General features: G+C 48.4%; 1 protein-coding gene and 1 non-coding gene across 4 annotated transcripts; one reads left to right on the plus strand and one right to left on the minus strand.

The window, feature by feature from the left end:
- Nucleotides 1-117: 117 nt before the first annotated feature.
- Nucleotides 118-19,302, minus strand: DENND2D (DENN domain containing 2D). Of its 3 annotated transcripts, none has more exons than XM_053590437.1 (12): nucleotides 18,856-19,295; nucleotides 14,382-14,557; nucleotides 13,357-13,469; nucleotides 12,627-12,696; nucleotides 11,830-11,907; nucleotides 10,591-10,731; nucleotides 9,224-9,372; nucleotides 6,594-6,771; nucleotides 3,314-3,355; nucleotides 2,821-2,905; nucleotides 2,235-2,474; nucleotides 118-1,754 (listed from the first exon to the last, which is right to left on the minus strand). In XM_053590437.1, exons 1-12 carry the CDS (start codon nucleotides 18,911-18,913, stop codon nucleotides 1,678-1,680), a joined length of 1,407 nt encoding a protein of 468 aa, XP_053446412.1. In that variant the 5' UTR covers nucleotides 18,914-19,295; the 3' UTR covers nucleotides 118-1,677. The 3 variants fall into 3 exon arrangements, with proteins under 3 accessions (XP_053446412.1, XP_053446411.1, XP_053446413.1); XM_053590436.1 differs by lacking the exon at nucleotides 18,856-19,295 and adding an exon at nucleotides 15,126-15,430; XM_053590438.1 differs by lacking the exon at nucleotides 14,382-14,557 and having other exon boundaries at nucleotides 18,856-19,302.
- A 1,252-nt stretch (nucleotides 19,303-20,554) lies between these two features.
- On the plus strand, nucleotides 20,555-20,687 carry LOC128587045 (small nucleolar RNA SNORA51). The gene has a single exon (XR_008380476.1). It is a non-coding gene; the product is annotated as a small nucleolar RNA SNORA51 (small nucleolar RNA).
- Nucleotides 20,688-21,598: the final 911 nt, after the last annotated feature.

The raw sequence follows: 21,598 nt of genomic DNA on the forward strand, positions 1-21,598 counted from the left end.
ACCATCAGCAGCAGGCAGTAAACTCAGCTGGCCCTGATTGTTCATATACCTGGTTCGGAATCAAAATCACCTAAAGAAGCTTTTTAAAAAATACGGATTCCCAGGTCATATCTCTAGAAATGATTTGGTGGCTTTGGAATGGCACCTCAGAATTTTTTTTTTTTTTCTTCTTTTGCAGTTTTTGGCCAGGGCTGGGTTTGAGCCCACCACCTCTGGCATATGGGGCCGGCGCCCTACTCCTTTGAGCCAAGGTGCTGCCCCGCACCTCAGAATTTTCCTAAGATTTCTAGGATTCTGGTTCCTTTTCTGAAGCCTTTTGAGATACAGCTAGCTTTAGGAACCACTGCCATAATTACAAAAACAGATGTAATTCTTCAGAAGCTATAAGAGTTGCAGTGTGGACTCCACATAGTGGGAGCCAAAGACATACATCTGCTGCGTGTACTCTGTCTCTGCACTCCCAAAAGCAAGTTGCACTGGCTTTAACTTCAATTTGGTGGCCCTGCTCTTCTTTCATCCTCCAGAAACTTTTGTGTTCTTTGTATAGAATTCAGGACTTCTGAGGGCCACACTCACATACATTAAAAAAAAAAAAAAAAAAAGTGGAACTTTGAAAGATAAGATGCTTCTAAAAGAGTTCCCCACTATTTGAACAGATGTCACTAGAGGTAAAAAGGGAGGAGAGACTAGGTGACCACTCATCTCCATTAGACTCAAGATTATGATTCTCTTTTCTCAAAGGGGAAAAATGTCAATGCCAGGAGCCCCTCCACCTTTAGCTAAAGAGTTGAACTGTGCTTCTAAAAATAAATACCTATTGGAGGTGGAAAGTCTAAGACTGACGGTGAAAAACTAGTGCAGATGAAGCGATTGGCAAACAGACCTTAGAGAAACCATGTAATGTTCTTCACTGGCTTCTGTTGACTGACATTCCTATCCTCAAGTTACCCTAGCCTACAGCTGCTTCCCTGTGACGTGCAGCCTCTGCTCCCAGCGTTCTGTAAAGCACACCTGATTAAACTAAGGACTCTGCTGCCCAGTGTCTAGTGCTGTTGCTGCCTTTACCAGTATCTCTTACCCTTCCTGTTAGAAGTGGAGCTGCTAATCTCTATGATTCTACCACTCCAAACACAACCTCGGGTTCAGGGCCACCATAACCAGGGCATCTACTTCTAGTCCACTCTAGTCTCACATTTATTGCCTCATTTTCCTAGTTCTCCCCCCATAGTGGAAGCCAAAGACACACACATAAGTAATAAGATTTTCTTCTTTACTGTCATCCTTATATGTTCACAGTCCTTTTTCTATGTGGAGGGGCTAAGCCTTTGGGCCACAACTCTGTTCTCTATTGAAGATGTTGTAATAGTGAAAGAGCAATTGTAACAACTAACCAAGCGTCTGTAACACCTGCACTGTTTCCTACTGTGTCACCCCTGCAAAAAAATACAGCTCTGGGCCCAGTTCTGTGAGCATGGAGTCAGAGCCCTGTAAAGACTTGAAAAAGCCAATACCAGGGATACGAAATTCAGACACCAGTTTGCAGTGAGGCCTGGATGGTGGACTCCAGAAGAGGCTGTGGATTCTGGGGGCTGAGGGCTTCTCTGATCCTACCATTCTGGCAGGGGCTGAAGTCCAGAACTGGCCTGTAGGTGTAGTCTCTCCTGTTCACCACAACTGTTATTTCACAGACTTTTCTCTGGGTTTCTTCTGTTTCTTCTGTTCCTCATATTCAAGTATTTTCTGTTGGAAATAGCCTGTGGGTTCAAACACAGATGTTAAAGGTATCTAATCTGGTCAGGCAGACTATTATGAGCTCAGGAAAACAGACTAGAATTAGTCTAGTTTTCTCTGCTCCCCATGCTCCCCTCCCACTCCCACTCCCGCCCAACATACACACACACACTCCCTTTCCTGCCATGATTCCCATGCCATCATAGACTTCTGGAGATCCAAGTATTCAGTTTGGCTCAAAAAGGGGCTCACAAAGGGTAATCAGCAGGAATTTTCTTTATAACAAGGTCAAAAGGGTTAGTCCTGCTGGCTGATAAATAGAACAACTGCTACAAAATGTCAGCCCAAGACACTTTCTTAGCCTTCATATTACTTCATTTTAACCCATTAATAAAATTACAGTTATTTCGTGAGCCTGTAGAAAGAAATACTCTTTCCTTCCTTCCTCTTCATCCTAGAGGTAACCTTCTCTGAGCTTAAAATGATGGGGGATGTCACTGTACCTGCAGGAGGATTCTTGCTCTTCTCAGCTTCCTGGATGAAAAGGGAGAAGAGCTGCGTCTTCACAAACTTCTTCACAAATCGGCGGTTGGTCTTGGAGGTCAAAGCCTTACAGAAGGACCGTTCCTGGAAGTGGCCTTGCCCATTTGCTTCCCGCTTGATATAGGAAGCATAGTGGCCCACAGTTTTGACAAAGAACTTTACAAAAGGGCCTGAAACATGCTCATTGATTTCTTCTAAAGCTGCAGGGGACAATATAAAAGCCATCTCAGAGGGTAGCAGAAGGATGAAACTTCCTAACTCACCTCCAAGTATGGCTTTCATTCATTGTGAGCTGAAAGCTCCTGGGGTGAGCTATAGGGTAGGGTTCATAATTACTGACTGGTTGCAATGGGAGCCTGGTTATGGGTCCTCTGCCATTGCTTAGAAAGAATAAAATCACATGTTCTGACTTTCCCTGGGATGTAGGCCTCTGGGGATAGCCTAGGATTGCTGAGCAAGTTCATTTTAGTTCTGGAAGGAAATGGTTGAGAATTATACTCCTGATCTCCTTGGAGAAATCCTAAATAAGAGGGGCCTAGCACTTACTCTGTAATTCATCAATTCCCCGATTAAGAGAGCCTAAGATGTCTTCCTGAAGCTTTGGTGGAAGGATGTCTTTTTCATCACCAACCTAGGAAAGGACAGAGCTCAGTGGTCAAGCAATCAAGAAGGAGGTATAGAGTTCAGGGGTTGGCAGAAGAGCATGAGGAGACATGAATTTTACACCCCACTCCACCCAAAATAATGGGCCACATAATAGAGAAACAACACAAGCTATTTCTTGGTCTCCGGTTCAACTCTAAACATTATTAGCAAGGGAGCCTCTTGATCCCTGTGGTACTTGGTTTATATCCCCTGCTCGAAAGGCACTAACACTGAATGTCATGCAGTAAAGTTGTCTGTATGTGGGCTCATTGAAAAGAAGATAGGTCTTATTAACCTGAGTTCTCAGTAAAAGTACTTAATGTTTGCTGATATAAATGGAGCATTATGAAACTAAGGTGGTGGGCCTTCAGCAGATCTGCACCCAGATACTTACCGACATTAAAAAGGTTCCTTCACAAAGATTCACCAACAGGACCTGAAATAAAGATGAAAGGGCTTTCTCTTTTTCCCTTTCTTTTTTTTTTTTTGGAGACAGAGCCTCAACCTGTCACCCTGGGTAGAGGCAAGTGATTCTCTTGCTTCAGCCTCCCAAGTAGCTGGGACTACAGGCGCCCGCCACAACACCCAGCTTTTTTTTGGGTTGCAGTTGTCTTTATTGTTTAGCAAGCCTGGGCTGGATTCGAACCCGCCAGCTCCTGTGTATGTGGCTGGCACCCTAGCCACTTGAGCTACAGGCGCTGAGCCCTCTTTCCCTTTCTTCATAGAATTCAGGACTTACCATCTCTATTCTCCCTGTGGCTATACCTTTCAGCCCAGGGAGCAAGAAAATCAACATCAACTCTCATTTCCTCTCTGGCATTCTTTTTCCTCACCATTCCCTTCTGGAAACCTTAGCTCCCTTCCTGGGGAAAAGGGTGTGGGTGTGTATAGGAAGGGGTAGGATAAAGAGCTAATGTGAAGGGGAATATAATATGGGAAATCTCAGCCAGCCACTCCCTTAATAAAACACTGATTGCAGAAATCAATTCTATATGTGGATCATTTAGTACAAGGCTCAGATAAGTGCTTTACACATTTTATCTCACTTAATCCTTGCACCAGTCCCAAGAGGCAGGCACTATCTCCATTTTGCAGATGAGAAAACAAATCCAAAGAACTTAAGTTGCCTGAGGTCAGACTGTTAACAAATAAAACCAGTTTGTTACCAAACCTAGATGGGGATTGCATTCCTCTCCCAACATCCCCCCTTCAACTCTTTGCCCTCTAGGACAGAGACTGGTATCTTTTGATTTTTCTTTATGCTTACAGCTACTTTGTGTACAATTGCCTGGAATTCTATGAAAAAAAAACTCAGAACTTTGGGCTTCCAGAAGGAAACTCAGCAAGGAAGGAAATGAGCCCAGGGTTAGCAGGAAAAGGGAAGGAGAGGAAGTGAAGAGACCATGTGTCTCCAGGATGCAGGTGAGATAAGCACAGGGCTGGAACTTGGAGGACCCAAGTTCTAGTACCACCTCCATCTCAGCCTTCAGGGCCATCAATCTAGACTAGAGATTACAAACAGGCATCCTGCTGGTTCATTTCAACCAGCAGATCTATTCTTTGATCTTCAGAGTGTTTTACAATAATTGGATTTGTTTCCAATGTTTAAATTGGAATATTTCACTTACAGCTTGGATTTTTGCCAGCCTGAGCAACATAGTGAAACCCCCATCTCTATAAAAAATAGAAAAATGAGTCGGGCATGCTAGTGGGTGCCTTTAGTCCCAGCTACTTGGAAGGCTGAAGCAGGAGGAGGATCCCTTGAAGCAGGAATTAGAGGCTCTAGTGAGCTATGACCACACTGCTGCACTCCAGCCCCCAGCCCCAGCAACAGAGCAAGACCCTATCTCAAAAAAAAATTAGATTTTTGGCTTCTGAAAAGTCAGAGTTCTAACACTGGTCCCCATTTCTAAAGGGCAACATTCAGACAGAACTGAGTGGCAGCTATCCCCTTTAGACGGAGCATGTGCTCACCAGTTTACCATAATCTCCCAAATCCAGTGTTGGTCATTTAAATGCCCGCTGGTCCTCTTTTCAGTTTGTGACCCTTGGTGTTGACAGTGGCTGAACAAACTCTCCATGTTCCCTTCTTACAATTACAAGAAAAGAAAGGGACTAGGAAGTATGCCAAAAAACAGAGCATGCACTGTAATTATCCATCATTAGAGGAGGAAAAGTGGACTAGTCCAGGCCTGAAAGAACTTGTATACACAGGCTCAGATGCCTTCATGCAGGAAAGGCTGTTCATTTTAGGGGCTGAGAGGAAAGAGCACGAGTGAAGAATTTTATTTTTTCAAGGTTGTTTCCAGTATTGGGGCATATTACTGTCCAGAATAATCCCTTCAGGAGAGCTTAAATGGGAAGTCAGGGGATCCCCCCAACACCTACCCTGCTCCATGTGCTTATCCCCCTTCCATTTCACAGAGTAGTTGCTGAGGAATAAAACAAGCTAAGGGTCTTAGATAGTAGGAGCCGGAGTCTGGCCACTGGGGGAGGAGCCACAGCTTCTGAGGAGCTGGAGCTGCAGACTCAGGAAGTTTCATAACTTCTGGGACTGGGCCATTTTAAGTTTTATTGCTAAACATGAGACTAATGCTCTGTCCCAGTTAGTCACAAGGCTAATGCTGGTTCAAAGGGCATGTGTACTCAGCAGTCCTGAGGAAGGGTGTAAGGCCTGGGGAGGCAAAGAAAGGAAACAGCCTGCTTATTTCCCTGCAATGCTTTCTATAGGAAGGGCCTAAGTTCTACCTGTACTAGGTTCCACTATAGCCCATGTGGCTTCGGATGAGTCAATTAAGTTCCCTGGATCTCACTTATCTCTTATGTAAAATGGGGCTAGCCCCGTGCCTCTTTATAGCCTTCTTCTGGAATTGGGAGGCCCTTTGCCTGCCCAGAGTGAGTCAGTGGCAAGCCAGAGCACACATGTGTAGGTGCCTCTTCTGGCTTAAGATATAGCAACATGCTATACTTGGAAAGTTCCCACTGACCACTGAAAGCAGAGCACATATTTGGGGTTGTTTTTCAACATAGGTGATAGAGTTCATGCTGTTAATGCCCACATCTACACCTGAGCCCTCTGATATGTTTAGGGCCTGCCAAGAAATAAGAAGCTAATAAAATCAAAGGGGATTGGTTCCTACATCCTCACTAGCCAACTGAGCACTGAGCTACTCAGAGAGATGGCTTTTCCTGAAAAAAATCTGCATTTTCAAGACTCACAGTTTGCAGGAAGATTATGTTTGCTCACTTACATGGAATCTGAACAAATTCCAGTGGGGCGTGTGTTGTACAGACCAGCTGTGTCAGCCATCTGGGTGAGATGGGACACCCTAGACTCAAGGGCCTAGAGACTGCTCATTATGGCCAGCTGGCGCAGAATAAGCTGATGACTCTTGAAGAAGCCAGAAGCTGCCCTTAAGTCTAAAAGGAAAGCCCTCCAGCCAAGACAGCCAGAATTTACAGAGCACTAACTATGTGTCAAGAATCAGGGTAGGACTTTATGCAAGTTACTTCCCCACTCCCTCTAAGAACTGAACATTGTTATTCCCATTTTACAAATGAAGAAGTTCAGGCTTCGCAAGATTAAGTAACTTGCTCTTAATCACATAGCTGTTAATAGCAGAGCAGGGATCCCAATCTCTGTCTGCCTGACTCCCAATCATGCCACATCATACCTCTTCCATGGGGCTGTCCATGACGTCCTGCAAAAAGCGCTTTTGTACCCCAACCATGAAGGGAGTGGGGCAGCAGACAGTAGCCAGAAGGCTCTCAGGGACAACTGGGATGTAGGTGTGCGCCCAGCTGAAAGGGTAGAGCAGCGCGGCGGCAGCATGGATGCACTGAGACAGGGTGCTGGGACAAAGCAGAGAGAACAAGAGTCAGAGGGGCCCCACACCTCCACCCCATACACCCCTGCAGCCCACTATTAACCGCACCACTGAGGTGCTGCCTGTGCTCCTGCAAAAAGGCAAGTCTGGGTGCCACAGTGGTCCCAGAGTTTTTGAGTGCATGTTGCTAGGAGGGAGGGACAGAAACCAGGAGAGGCTGAGACTCCACTGATGGAGACAAGAACCTCTATTTGATCATTCTTTTTTTTTTTTTTTTTTTTTGTGGTTTTTGGCCGGGGCTGGGTTTGAGCCCACCACCTCCGGCATATGGGACTGGCGCCCTACTCCTTGAGCCACAGGCACCACCCTATTTGATCATTCTTTTCCCAGTGAGGATTCCTCAACTCACTACTGGTCAAAAATAAAAGTATCTCCAAAGAAAGAGGAAAGAAGAGTTCCCTTCATTCAAGCAGACTAGGGATTGAGCCCCGACTATGTGCTCACAGCTGTGCTAAGGACCTGGACACCAGGAAGAGTGAGACACTGAGCCTATTTTTAAAGAACTCACGATGCAGTGAAGAGGCAAATGTGTAAATGTGGGGGGCTCTGTGGAAAGGCAAAGCCTTTTTTTCTTCTATGTCTAGCCATCCTCATCCCCAGCCTTTAACTCACATGGCACCCTCTGGCCACTCAAGGTTATTAAAGGTTACCAGGTTAGTGCCTGCATTAGCCTGGGAAATTCCAAGGTTCCAGGAACCTCTGCCCACAATTCCTACATGGAAAGTCCCACAGAGGTAGCTCCTCCAGCCTTTCCAGTGAAACATTCCTTGTGTCATTCCTGCCCAAGTCACAGCTCAGACCCTACTCCTCACCTTACCTCACACCCACCCCTCACTCTGTCTTCTCTCTTCTCCACTGGCTTTCTTGGCTCTTCATGTCTCCAGCCAAATTGCCCCAAAGCCAAGGCCAACAAAAACAGATGCAGGAATCCTTGTTTCAATTCTTGGTATCAAGCTAGTACTTCCTGAGTTAGCAACTTTGAGTCTCTGAGAGTCTGGCCAAGGATTATACTGCCTGGAAGTCCCCACCCTATGTGAGTTTCAGGGATCTGAAAAACTCAGTGTGGGAAGGAAGTAGGGAGTGGTGGGATTTCCCTGGAGAAAGTTAGTGCCTGAGAGGTGAATCCTACCATCCTTCACTTACCAAAATCTGATCTGAGGGGAAAGGTTCAGAACCCAGCCATGTGGAAACTTCTGGCTTCCATACAGAGGTGGAAGTGGATGAACTATTTCCAAAGCAAAAGATTATGCCACTCCCCTCAAGATTGGTCTACAACTTGTTCCTCTTTGGTTAGCACTTATTTTTATAGAATTTTCAACACACAGACCTTACTCCCTGCCATGGTTCCTTTCCTCTGAAACCCATGACATTCACCTGACCCTCTGACTTCTGTTATTTGAATCTCTATTAACATATTTTTCTTTTTACCTAAAAGATAGAACCAGAGTTGTCCACCCAGTATCCACCCAGTAACCACCCAGTGGTTCTCTCCCTTCCCAGATGAGAATATAAGATTCACCCTACTGGTTTTTTCTCTCCATTTGCTTTTCTTCTCCCTTCTATCATGTCTCACCAGGTCTCCCTCAGTCTTGAAGTCCCTCAGAGTTAAAGACCAAAACATGACAGAACCCTGCTTCAAGTCTACATAGCAATATACTCAACTGTGGAGTTATTAAGAATTGCAGCGAGCACTTACAATATGCCTGACCACATGCTAGGCATCTGCTGGGCATTATTTCATTTAATCTTCACCATAACTTTATGAGTTAAGTACAATAGTTATTTCCATTTTACAGATAAGGAGAGCATGACTTCAAGAAGTTAAGAAACTAACCTAAGGGAAACCTCATAGCTAAAAGTGGAAGAACAAGATTTGAACCTCATTCTGCTGCTGTCAATGCTTCTGAACCACTTTATAATTTTGCATCACCTTAAGTAAGGTCAAGGACCCTTACTTTGTTTGTATCTTCCTAAGTCTTGGCATCTGGCAAACAGCTGACACATAATATTTGTTGAATGAGTGAATAAATGGATAGATGGCCCTAACCTCCATGCTATTACCGGCCTTCCTGCCCAGTTCTCCACCCTCCCTGCCTCCCTCAGCCTCCAAAAGGCAGAATGTCAGTATCCACCCTAACTGGCCTGCCTGAGCCATCTTTCCTGCCCTTCTTACACTAAGTCAGGAACTGTCTTCAGGCCCAGGCAGCAGTCTGGGGGCAGGGGAGGCTGTTTCTTTAGGCTTAAAGTGCAAATTAAGGAGCTGCAAGGATGAGGGTGAGCACATGGGTTCACTATAGCCCGAGGGTGAACTCATGGGTTCCCCTACAGCCTGATTTCCTTGGGGAACCTCTGTTTCCTCCTCAGGGAGTTCAGGTGAACTGGCCAGTTCAGGTGAGCCATTCAGCAGCTGGGCCCACCTGAGACCTTCTGCCAAGAAGATGATTTTTCTCTCCAGTACTGCAGAGGCAAAGATCTGAAGTATCTGTTCACAACTGAGACAATGCAATAGAGAACTAAAATCCACGTGTTCTAGATGGGAGTCCAGAGGCCGTGTCAACGAAATGAACTGTGGGGAAACCAGAGAGCAAGAGAGAGGGTGTCACCACATTGCGAGATCACACAGACCCAGGAGTGCTGGGCCTCTACCAGCCTCTACTCCTTCTCTCCACAAGAATGAATCTCATCCTCTCTCTCTCCCCTGCTAAAACCCCAAGGATGGCTTTCCTCTGCTCCAGGACAGCACAGGGTGGGGGTAATCTTGAGCACAGCTCACAGGTCTGCCCCCTCCCTCACTCGCCTCCCTGAGTACACTCCCTCTCTCACCATGCTTCTCCAAAGCCACTTTGGTCCCTGGAGCAATCTCCTCTTTCCTCCAGGCAGCAACTCTCAGGATGGACCCCCTCCCCTGCGTTGCTCTGCTCCCTTCATTCTTATTTTCTTTGAGGTCCCAGAAGGACTCCTTGGCCATCTAATACTTACCATCTTTTACTGGTGTAGCACCCTGGCTTTTCTTTCATTGCAGTTATGTAATTCATAATTATATATGTCCTGGTGTGTTTACCTATTTAATGTCTACCTTTACCACTGGACTTTTAGGCCCATGAGGTCAGGGACCGCATTCATTTTGGACACCACTGTATACCCATGAAATAGTATAACTTGGCACACAGCAAGTATCTGGTACATATTTTTTAAGTAAATGAAAACTTCTAGTTCCTCCTCTTATTTTCCTGTGGGGAAATCAAGGTTCCGAGGAGTGCACAGATCATTCAGAGATCCTGTGCCAGGAACTCTGAGTTCCGCAGTTTGTAGAGCAATGTTCCATTTGCCACTTCAGCCATCTTGGTGCCTTAAAACCACAGCCTTCCCCTGTGGCATAGGTGGGGATTCAAGGGTGGAGACAGATGATAAGATATAGACGGAGGCTGTAAGGTGGAGACAGAGGACAGACACAGGAGAATATAAGTGAGGGTGGGGGCAAGGGACAGTTTGGGTGCTGGAGGCAATGTCTTTCTAGCACCAGAATCCTGAACTTACCTGGTTTATTTACTACAAATAGAAGCCAAGGTGGCTTGAGCAGTAACTAGGTGCTTGCGAGCATCGGGTTAGAAAGATGAGAAAATGGGGTTTGATTTCCCACTCTGCCAACCATTCTAACCAAGCCCAGCCCACCTGGCTCAGTTTCCCTGAGCACTTTAACCTGGTGAAAAGAGCAGTAGTGAGAGGTGCTACAGAAGCCCTGCCTCTCCATCCAGAGAGGGGCTTGCCCTTTTTGCTAACCAACCTCAGTGCCAGAGTCTGGGATGAAGCTCTTGAGGGTGACAGTCTTTCCAGGAGCAGGGAAGGCTGCCTCTCGGAGGCCCTGCATGAACGGGTAGATGACAGCCATGGAGATTTGATGCCTCTTCTCCACTTCATCCAGGATCTGAAAGGAAAAGGACCACAGGCAGCATGGCTCAAAGGGATGCTACCGGGCAAATCGCAGAGAACCCATTGGCCCCCGAGCATTGTAAGATTATCACACTGGTTCAGTTAATCTTCATGGGCCTTCTAGACCCCTCTAACACCTGGCCCTTTCCCTCCCAGGACTCACAGGGTCTCAAGCTAAATCATCTGCTGTTTTATCTGCTGCATGAGAACTGCTTTTCCCTGGCATTCTTCTTTTCATTATCTCTCTACTAATGCACCTCACCCATGAAGTCTCCCCAGGTGGAACACAACATCCCTGATGGTTAAAAGTTCATTCATGCTGGTTGAAGTGGGAGCCCAGAAGCCAAAGAAAGTCTTTTGGTGCCACTCTGTCCTCCAACTGCCACTGGAGACTCCCAGGGCCAGGGACACCCTCCCTGCCTCCAAACACTGCTCTGCCCAAGCAAAGGCTGACAGTTTCCTCCCCTCCTCCTCCAAGGGTCCTGCAGGAGGCAGAGCACAATGAGGCCCCTGCTGGTCAATAAGACAGACCCTGTCCATGCTCTCAGGTCCTGACTCCTGTGTGCTGGAACTCAAATTAGCTACAGCAGAAGTACTGGGGACCTCAAAGGAGTCAGCAGGAATCTCAGGGCCCCTCTTGTATAAAGACTGTCTGATATCATTTAGTGCTCTGCCTTGTATAAAGAGATTTCTAACATATCACTTTATTTGAGCCTCACACCAACCTATGAGATAGGAAGGAAAGAGGGGTCATTATATCCTCTTGGCAGATGAGGAAACAGAAACTCAGCAGACTCCTGTGGCTCTTCCCCATGCCCCGCTTGAATGCCTTCTCCCTTGGCGACAGTGGGAACAGTGGCTCTCTCTGCAAGGGATCCAGTCCCCCAAATTCTGTTTCCACTTTTCCCTAAAATCAAGTCAAGCCCAAGCCCTTCTTTGCCTCAGTTTCCCCAAGTGTGCCTCGGTACTGACTCTGGCTGTGGGGGAAGAGCTACACTAAGGACTCAGGTTACACAGGCAGGGCATGTGGCCAGGCAGAGCCTAGAAGCAGAACAGGCTGAGCAGGCCCTGAGGAATCCTGCTCCTCCCCTACCTTGGAGAACAAGCCAAAGCAGCCGATGCAGCTGATGATGCAGTACACTTTGGGAAGGCGAGGGCCAGGGCCGACGGGCTAGGGAGGGGCAGAGATGCACCTTCAATGCTGCAGCCTCCCCAGGGGGCTTCTCCCAGTGGGGGCTGGTGGGGTGCAAGCCTGGGGCTGGGGGGCATATGGTGAATGGCAGGGCCAGATGGAGAATGCCTGGCTGTCCAAAGGCTCTGTTCACAGGACAGGCTGCAGGGAGTTCAGAGGGGGAACCAAGATCAAAAGAAGAGGGCTGGAGGGCCCTGGGTGGGCTCAGGGGCAGGCATTGCTGCTTTCAGTGCCACCATGATCTGGTGTTGGCAGAGAGGGAAACAAGTTTGTCTTACAGATGAGGAAATAGCTAGGGAGGAGATCACCATAAAAGGAACTTGGAGAATCCTCTTAAGATCTAAGATTTGAACATAATTGTCCAAATCCCAGTCTGGGAGGCTCCAGGGGCCAAGGCAAGCAGGCCTGATAGAGAAGGCAGGAGGAGAAGTCAATTGGAGCTTCCCACAGGGAGGAGAGCTATTGAAAGCTGGGGAGAGCACATGGCCAGCATAGGTTCCCCAGGCGGGTGAGGAGGGGCACTGGTCAGGTCTTTGTTCTTTCAGGGTTGCAGAGGGGGCACTAACATGGCAGCAGGTGCAGGGTTGTGCTCTCTACAAACACCGCTGCCAAGGAGCCTGGGCTTTTGCAGAAGAGGATTCAGCCTGTGGGGCTAAACAGGCTGCAGAGAGGAAGGGGCAGTTCCGAGCTGCACAGACCAAGAGGCGCCTGCAGTATCCAATTTTTCTGCTCCCATCCACATTGGTCAGAACGAAGGAGAACGTCTCCCTAAGAAAAAGCAGACAAGGCTTGGTTTGCATATGCTCACTGGATTCTACAATAGGAAGGCAGTCCGCATTAGAGTGGTGGAGAGGAGAGCAAAGGGGAGCTGATTAATCACACCAGTAGTAACACCAATAATTTACAAAGTGCCTTTTGTTGTCAAGCCCTAAATGAATCATCTCATTTAATTATCAGAGCAACTCTTTGAGGTAGGTTCAATTATAATCCCCATTTTAAAGATGAAAGGACTGAGGGTGTTTCTTATTCAAGGTCATGCAACTCATAAATGGTAAAGCCAAAATTCAAACTCAGGCAGTCAAGTTCCAGTGCTCATGCTGTAGGGCCTTTGTCATACCTCCTTCTTAAGGCCAAAGGCCTTCTGCTGAGTCCAGCCTCTGCCAGTGGCAGAGCCAAAAGCACTGACTATGCCTCCTGGGACAAGTGAGAGAATCTCACCCTTTTTTGTACAGAGATGACCGGTTACACTGAAAGCTAATATCCTTGGCCTTGAGAAACCCCAGGTAAGATATTTATAAATTGAATCAATTCCACTCCCTGGCAGGAAATTGGTATGCACAGTAGATAAGGGGGCCACAGGAGCCACATGGCTCATACCTGTCCCTTCTCCCATAGTCAGATACTCTTGTCCTAAGGCTGAGCAATTACCTGGGGTACTCAGTGAGTGGTGCCCACTCATTGCCATCTGGGAAACAGAACAAGGGGATGGCTTTAAGCAACCTTTCCTCCTCCTCCTGCTGACCCCGAAGCAGGTTCTCTCGCTATAAGGAAAAGAAAAAGAGACAAGTGGGTTGAGGTGGTGGGGGAAAGAGCAGAAAGGGAGATCTAGAGGGCTGGCAGACTTCTTTTGAAAGTGATCTAAGCTTCTCCACCAATATGAGGGCCAATGGATGTCTCTGCCTGTCACCCTGAGAAGTCTGCCTTCTGGGTCTGGCTAGAACCATCCCAAAGCTGTAACATCCACTCCAGGGCCAAGTCAACATGAACTTGGGTCAGAATTCAATATCCTGAGAATCTACGTAGTCAGGAAGGGGATCGGGGCCCCACTGAATATAGAAAAGCCCCGAGATGGCCCAGCCTCTACGAAGGCGATGTCAGAGAGAAGCCATATTAGAGAAGAGAAGAGGCCAGCTCAGTTGCTGCACCTGCTAATGAGAGGGGTTAACAAGGAAGTTGCTCCATTCCTACCCCTCCACCCGGTGAAAGACAAGACAAGAAGGAGTGTGATGCTTGGGCTGGGCCAAAGTGCTGTGCCTGCCCATCAGCTGTGTGCCTGCCCCACCCTTTCCTTGTCACATACCCCACGGAGGGGACTCCCTCTAGAAGGTCTGGCAGAAGGCAGAAGGTAAGTGCATCTCTAAGGAGAAGGGTGACTATAGATGGAATTTGGGAGAAGAAGAGGTCCCAAAAAAGGCTAAAAGGACTAGCCTGCTTTCCCTGCTACCAAGCCTAGGTCAGTCCCTCACAAACAAGTCAGACCCAGATTCTGGAGGTGATAACAACAGAAAACTAGGGCTACACTAAAAAGGAACTGGAGAGCACTGAGCCCAAGCTCAGGGCAGCTCCAGACTCCAGCCCTGGCAGGGTGGGGAGAAGGAACTGGAACCCCACCCCACCCCACCACCACCTTTCAAACACCCCAATTCTCTGTCTCCCCTTGCCCAAGTCCTTACCTTGGGAAACTGGTAGGTGATCGTAGGCTCATAGTCATTCCCTAAATGCTTTTTTTTGAGAGAAACAACAAGAAGGTATTCAAAGAAGTGCTGCCCTCCAGCAAAGCTGGGCAGAGAGTGCTCCTGGGCCCTTTCTGGTTCCTTTACAGCTTCCCCCGCATTGTCCTGTGCAGGTCCTGAAACCAAGACACCAGGGTCCTTCAGAACCTCATTGATCCATTCCCGGAGTGGAATCTATAAGAATCAAGGTGACCTCCATGCTGGGTACCTGGAGTCTGGCCAGTACCACTGGTCACAGAATAGGATCAGAGCCAACTGGGCAGTTTCCACACCTGCCCTGGGAGACTTGAAACCATGGGGATGCAAGAGTGGAAAGAAAGAAACCACTGATGTGGAAGCCAAGGAAATGTACTGGAGAGGCCACATGGAGGCCCTAGGCCCCAGGGAACCACTCGGCCTACATGTAGGGTGCCCGGGGCAGGCCCGGAATAGTATTATGCCCTGAGAGTAAACTCATATTAAGTAAATCAGGACAGGCCCAAGGGGCGTGGGACTGTGACCACTCCAAACCCACAGAGGGCATGACCAAGTCTAAAAGTCAGCAGGAGAAGCCTCCTGGCCCAGTCACATGGGACCATGTGGACCGCGAGATATAAAGGAAGAGGAAGGAGAGACATTTCAAGGAAGAAACAGCCTCTAAGTGGGTAACCCTAAAAAAAAAGGAAGTGGGCATCCACTCCTGACCTGCTCGAAGTCGAGGCAGCCGGTGTCGGATGGTCCTGAGTACCCGGCCTACCATTTGTCCTTCCATCTCTGGGCCTTCAGGGCAGGAAGGACTCCCCTCTCCCCTGACACAGACTGGCTACACAAAGCCTGAGAAAGAGGCTGCTGCTTCAGTCTCCAGCCACAATGCTAAGAAGCCAAGCCACTCGTGGTCTTCCAAAGAGGGCAGAGCAGTTTCCATCCTATGCACCCAGTGATTGAGCAAGAAGGATGTGACAGGACCCAGGAAGGCAGCAGAAGCCGGCACTGACAAAGGCAGCATCCTGGCACTGCGGCACAGAGCTCAGCTCCTCCCAAGAGCCCCAGGGTGTGGCGAGAGAAAAGCAAACACCTCCAAGGCCCGGCTGTTTCTGGGCTAAGGGCTTTGAATTCTGGGCTGGCTGCAAATTGTGCAAGGAGTTTGTTTACAATCTTAGGACAGAGAGGAATGCCCGATAGTATCAGACTGTGGGCACTGGAACCTCATCGGTCTCAGAAGGAGAACCCTGTACCCCCGTAACTTTGATTGCTAACTTTCCACGTTTCAACTTGGTCAACAGCAGCCAAAACCCCCCACAAGGCCATTCACTGCATTCTAGAACTTCCAGGACCTCAGGACCCTAACCAAGAGCACTAAAACAAACACTTCCTAAAACCAAGATGCCCCTGCCCTCCGCTGATTAAGATAAACAGGCATGGCCCAGTAATGATCCAAATAGATTAATTCTTCAAGCAAGAAATAGAGTCCTGGAAATCAATATGGACCCAAAAGCCTCCTCTGCTGACAGTAAAATAGAAAGCAAAGTCCATCTCTAAGCTGAGACTTTCTGATATTTCAGAAATACTCACAATCCTGCTCTAAAGCAGAGTTGTGTCTCCATCACTGTGTTCCAGCAGAGTGCCTCTTCCCAATAGGAAGCACTGATTCAGAAGATTGTCCCTGATCTAGGATAAGGGACTGGGTATACCAGCAGCCTGAAGGTCATTCAGTGGCAGAGAAAAGCATCTGGGCAATCAATACCACCCACCCATCACTTAGCATCACCGCTGTTGGGCCAGGGCAGTGATTCTGCCCAAGCTACAAGCAGAGCTGCTAACTCCCTGCTGTGTCTGGAGACTGGGAAACAGAGAAAGAACAGCAACCAATCAGAATTGGATTCTAACAGAAACCTCTGAATGAGTAAAGGCAAAGGGGAAGAGGGAAAGACCTTTGCAGGAAGCTGCCTCAAAAAGGAGGCAGGAGGCAAAAGGGTTTAGTGTCAGTGTCTACCACTCCTACAAAGAATTAGCAGACCTCTGGAAGAGAAAGGGGTGCTGTGCTAGAGAAGACAGCTCTTTTACTCAGAAGAGCTCTTGACCTGGATTTTGTGGAGCTAGTACTCATGGAAAGCCCAGTGATGACTCCTGGGAGAAGCCCCAATCACAGTCAATAAGGAAGTTCCAAATGCTGGAATGTGTGAGAAGGGTGAACCCGAACACTCAGAACCATCACCACACCTTCTTTGTAACCAGACTTGTATAGTCTTCTCTGCCTGTCTGAGAAACAAGCTTCTTCCTGATATATATATGGAGAAACTGAGGCATGCAGTAATTCGGGAGCTATTTAAAATTAACAGTATTCACTGCGTAGGAATTATGAAAGCTCTATGTCCACACTCCTGCCTTCTGGGTGTATTCCACATGAACATCCACTGAGGTTTGCAAAGGACTTTGAGAAACAGAATCTTCTCACTTATCATTCCAGAACCTCAGGAAATCTTGATTTCCTTATATCCTCTCAGCTGCATTTCCTTATATCCTTTTCAGCTCATTTTCTCCTGTTTTATCAGGAGAGTCAAGAAACTCACATACTCTTGATCAAAAAAAGAAAATAGTAACTAGACTTTTGGGACGAAGCCCAAGAAATTTAGCAAAAGACTACTTTCTCCCCTCACCCCACCCTCGGTTCAAAAGGAGTTCTCAACAGAAAAGCATAAGAGAAGCTAACATCCATCAAACTCATATATTAGCTGTAAGTCATCTCATTTAATCCCCAGTGCCCCAGAAAGGAATTATTATCCTGAGTTTTAATTAAGGTGGGAGCCACCCTTTCCGGGGAAGGCAGGAGTCTGGTTACACTTGTTCCTCCCCCAGGAAGCTCCTCCCTGAGCCACCTAACTGAAGTCCCAGAACCATCAGATAGATCTAGAATATAGGTGAGCAGACCTTCTGGAACGTTGACTTGGGAAGCTGGCCCTTCCTTTTCCAGCTAAGCTGCTCTCAATTCAGGACCACAACATCACTGCCCCACTCCACCAGGATAATTCATTCTCTCTCTTTCTCTTTCTCTCTTCCCCCACCCCCTCCAGTGCACAACTCTCCTGGGACCAGAAAGGCAAAAGAGAGAGGGGAAAGTCCCCAGGAAGGTGGAAGGTGATATGGAAAATGAAGAGCACCTGACAGGTGCTAGAGCTCAGGGTTCCTCAATACCAAGAAGCTCCTCCAGGCACAATCATCAGCCCCCACGTAGGTGGAAACAACTGGAATGTCTCCTCTAGGCCATACAGAACAGACCCCTTCCATTAACACAGACTTCCCAGGGTCTAGGAAGCCCGGGAAAGCCCAGGCCAGTGCTCTCCGGAGAAGCCAGAATGCTTTCTGCTCCAGCCACCACTGTGCAGCCCCAGGCCCCTGCCCCAGCCCCTGGTCTCTGACCTCCCCCCATGGTACAAGGGGAATGGCCAGAAATTGGAGACCAATATTTAGAGAGAACACAGTGACAGCTGGGGAAGGAGCAAGGAGGGGCAAAAGGAATGGGAATGAGACAAAGCGCAAATCACTCAGATGTCACTGCAGTTTAGAGAAGGAAGCACTGGTCTTACCCTCTGGGGATTGAAGAGGAGAGGGGCTCACTAGGATTTTTGACTTGCCAGTGTTGGAAGGGTTGAGCTGCCTGGGAACCATCCCTGCTCACTTTCTAATCCTCCCTTTTCTCAGAAGGTGGGACCTCTGAGTAAAGTATCTCTGGGCCATGGCTGCTCAGCCAGAAGACTAGCTAGTGGGAAGCAGCAACAAAAACTAGTTGAATGAATAAATGAGTGAATTCCCCATTTCACTGACAGGGTTGACTTACCCAGATCACATACTGTAAAGCTGAGCAGGTTGTATCCCAGCTCTGCCCAAGGCCACCCATGGAACCATTCTCTACAAGGTACCCAGCTGCCCCTGACGGGAGTGGTAAGGTCCTAGTGAGGAGACCAAGTACGGGCAAGGGCAGGGGTGCTGACTCTCAGGAAATGGACAAAGGCTGCAGCCAAGTCCCGGGCTGCGCGGCGCAGCAGGGCGGCAGACCAACTACGGGCTGAGGCAGTGCCTCCTGGAGGGCGCAGTGCGTGCGGTTGCACCACAGCTTCCTGGAGAGAAGGACACGTGGCCCCTGGGCCCCACAACGGTTTCCTTTGACCAGCCGCCTCCCCCTTGCCCCTGCAGAACTGGGCACCTCTCAGTCCTCCGCCCGCCCTCGCTCCTCTGACACTCTTCACCTCTGCCCTGCACTCCCCGTGTCGCCTGATCACCGCCCGCGCAGCCCTCTTGATTCTCCCCTCCAACGGCTCCCGATCCCACCCCGGTGCCGCCGTCCCCTGGCTCCGCACCACCGCCAGCCCCTAGTCCCAGCTCCCCGGTGCCCTCACTGTCCCCGCGCCCTAGCCCTGGCGCGCCCGGCCGGACTAACCCCCATGGCCGCGCTTCAGTCTCAGGCTGGCTCGAAGGCGGCGGCCGAGCCCATCCATGGCCCCTGGATGCCGGGCACCCACTCCGAGGTCCGTGCGGGCCCCGCCCCCCAATCCCTGATCTCCGCGGTCTCGGCACTTTCACTTTCACGCGGGGGGAGACCGAGGGGACAGGTTCGGGGCGGGGCGGCGTACCTTCCGGACTCCGGCCCAACCCACCGCGCACCTGGGCGGGCCCGTCCGCTGGGCGGTGCGAGGTAACCGAGAGCGTCCGACTCGCGCCCGGGAGAGGCGGCGCCACCTCGCTCCCACACTCCCTGGGGCTCCCCAGAAAGCTCGACTTTCCAAACCCCAGAGTCCACGAACACGCTTGTCATGATCGAAGTCACCCCCTTCCACGCGGCTGCTGACTAATCCCAGAAGGGGACAGTTTTCAGCGTTCTCAGACCTGTTCAACCCCTCTGCCGCTTCTCCTACAACTGTCTTAGCCTCTTGGTCATCTCCAGGTCTCTTGTTATATTCGTCCGCCCACCGTCTGGGCTTCTGAAGAGGGACGGGAGATAGGGATTAGGGTCCGAACCCTGCCTTCCATCCAATCTTGTCCTTGGGCAGATCAGCAAAATGGGGAGATGTGAAGTTAAGGGATGGAAAGCTTATCATAAACTGTTATGTGATACAAATTTAAGGGACTATTTTGTCATCATCGTTGCAGTTATCCCCACGCACCTTCTAATCCCAAGTCCTTACGAACCCTTCCATGTCCTTCTCCCTCTTCTCATCCTCATTGACTTCCCAACATGCCCAGATTTCGGTACTTCAATTATCAACCATGACATTTGGGGTCTGCAGAGCTCACTTGCTCCCAGGTGATCTGCCCTCTCCTTTCCAGCACATTTGTCTGTAAGGGTAGGAAGTTCAGAGTCCATCTGAAGTTTTGCTCTTCACCCAAGTTTTAGTCTAAATTCAGAAATGGCAGGCAGAAGGAGGAATAAGTCTCAGATCTGTGGACTGCCAAAGCTACAGCCCTCTTTTCTCTCCCCATGCATGGCCTCCTAGTGACTCTCTAGTCTCAGAATATGGGTGAGCAGGAGCTGAGAAAACAGACCTAGTATTAAATGTCTAGTCTTAGCCCAGAGATTCTAAAAGTTGAGTGCATAAGGGCCTATGCAGGTTTGCACTTAATTACACAGTCTGTTTCTGTTCCCATTCTCTGTGTATTCTGACACCAAGGACACGTCTTCCCCAAGTACCTTTTCCTGGCTGGACTCCTGTCTTATGCCTCTCTCTGTGAGAACAGTAGTGTTCATGATGAATTTGTCTAGTTGGTTGAATAATACCGTGCCTTAATTTTCCCAACCTGTTTTGTGTTATTCCCAACCAAATGACTTTCTTTCTTTAAAAACAAACGAAGGGGCGGCGCCTATGGCTCAGTCGGTAAGGCGCCGGCCCCATGTACCGAGGGTGGCGGGTTCAAACCCGGCCCCGGCCAAACTGCAACCAGGAAATAGCCGGGCGTTGTGGCGGGTGCCTGTAGTCCCAGCTGCTCGGGAGGCTGAGGCAAGAGAATCTCCTAAGCCCAGGAGTTGGAGGTTGCTGTGAGCTGTGTGAGGCCATGGCACTCTACCGAGGGCCATAAAGTGAGACTCTGTCTCTACAAAAAAAATAAATAAATAAAATAAAATAAAATAAAAACAAACGAAGAGCCAGCCTGGTGCTTACCAAAGGCTGTGTTCTTGCACTGACTGTATAGAAAGAGGAGGCAGAGTAAACCTACCCTACATACACCCCAGCCCAGGCCCCATACCTGGTCTGTATTGTGAATGGGGGAACATGGAGAAAAAAGAAAAAAAAAATGGAGAGAAATGTGCACATGTGTACCAAAAGACTAGTACGAAAATGTTCATGGAAACTTATTTGAAATATCTCAAACTGGAAATAACCTCAAATGTCTATTAATAGTAAAATGAATGAATTGAAGTGTTTCATACAATGGAGTACTACACAGCAATAAAAATAAATAAACCACTGCTGTATGCAGTAACACGGCTACATTACACAGACATAATGTTGAGCAAAAGAAGCCAGACAGAAAAGAGTCCATGACATAAGCTTCCATTTATATAAAGTTTAAAACAGGTAAAACAAATCTATAGTATAAATCAGGATGGTGTTACCTTTAAGGAAGAAGGAGGAAAGAAGGATTGAGAGAATATTGGAGGAGACACGGAGAGCCAGACGACCTCTGGGCCAGATGTTTTGCAGCTTGGAGGTGGACCCTTGGGCAACTCATCCGCAGATGTTAAAGCTCAATCATCCTCTGGAGTTTGGGAGAGAGAGCCTGAGCCTGTGGCAATCCTTAAGCACGCAGTCATTATCTAATTCACCCCTCACCTGTCATGTACAGTCTCAATAAATAGCTACTGTGGAGGTTGCTCAAGGCTACCCTGCACTTACTGTTAGCCCATCTCTTGCAATCTTGTAATTCTATCCATGTCACGCCTATTTCCTTCGATCGGTGACAGGGCATTAGGGATCACAACAGAATACCACAGGACTTCCGCAGTGCTGTTAATGTTCTATTATTTAACCTTAGATACGTAGGTGGGTTCACTATGTGACCATGCTTTGGTCACTTACCGACCACTTACCGACTCTTTGTACATGTGTATAAGACTTTAATTTAAAAAGACTTTTTAGGTCAGTCACAGTGGCTCACACCTGTAATCCCAGCACTCTATGAGGCGA

This window comes from Nycticebus coucang, chromosome 5 (genome assembly GCF_027406575.1).
Source record: "Nycticebus coucang isolate mNycCou1 chromosome 5, mNycCou1.pri, whole genome shotgun sequence".
Lineage (NCBI taxonomy): Eukaryota > Metazoa > Chordata > Mammalia > Primates > Lorisidae > Nycticebus > Nycticebus coucang.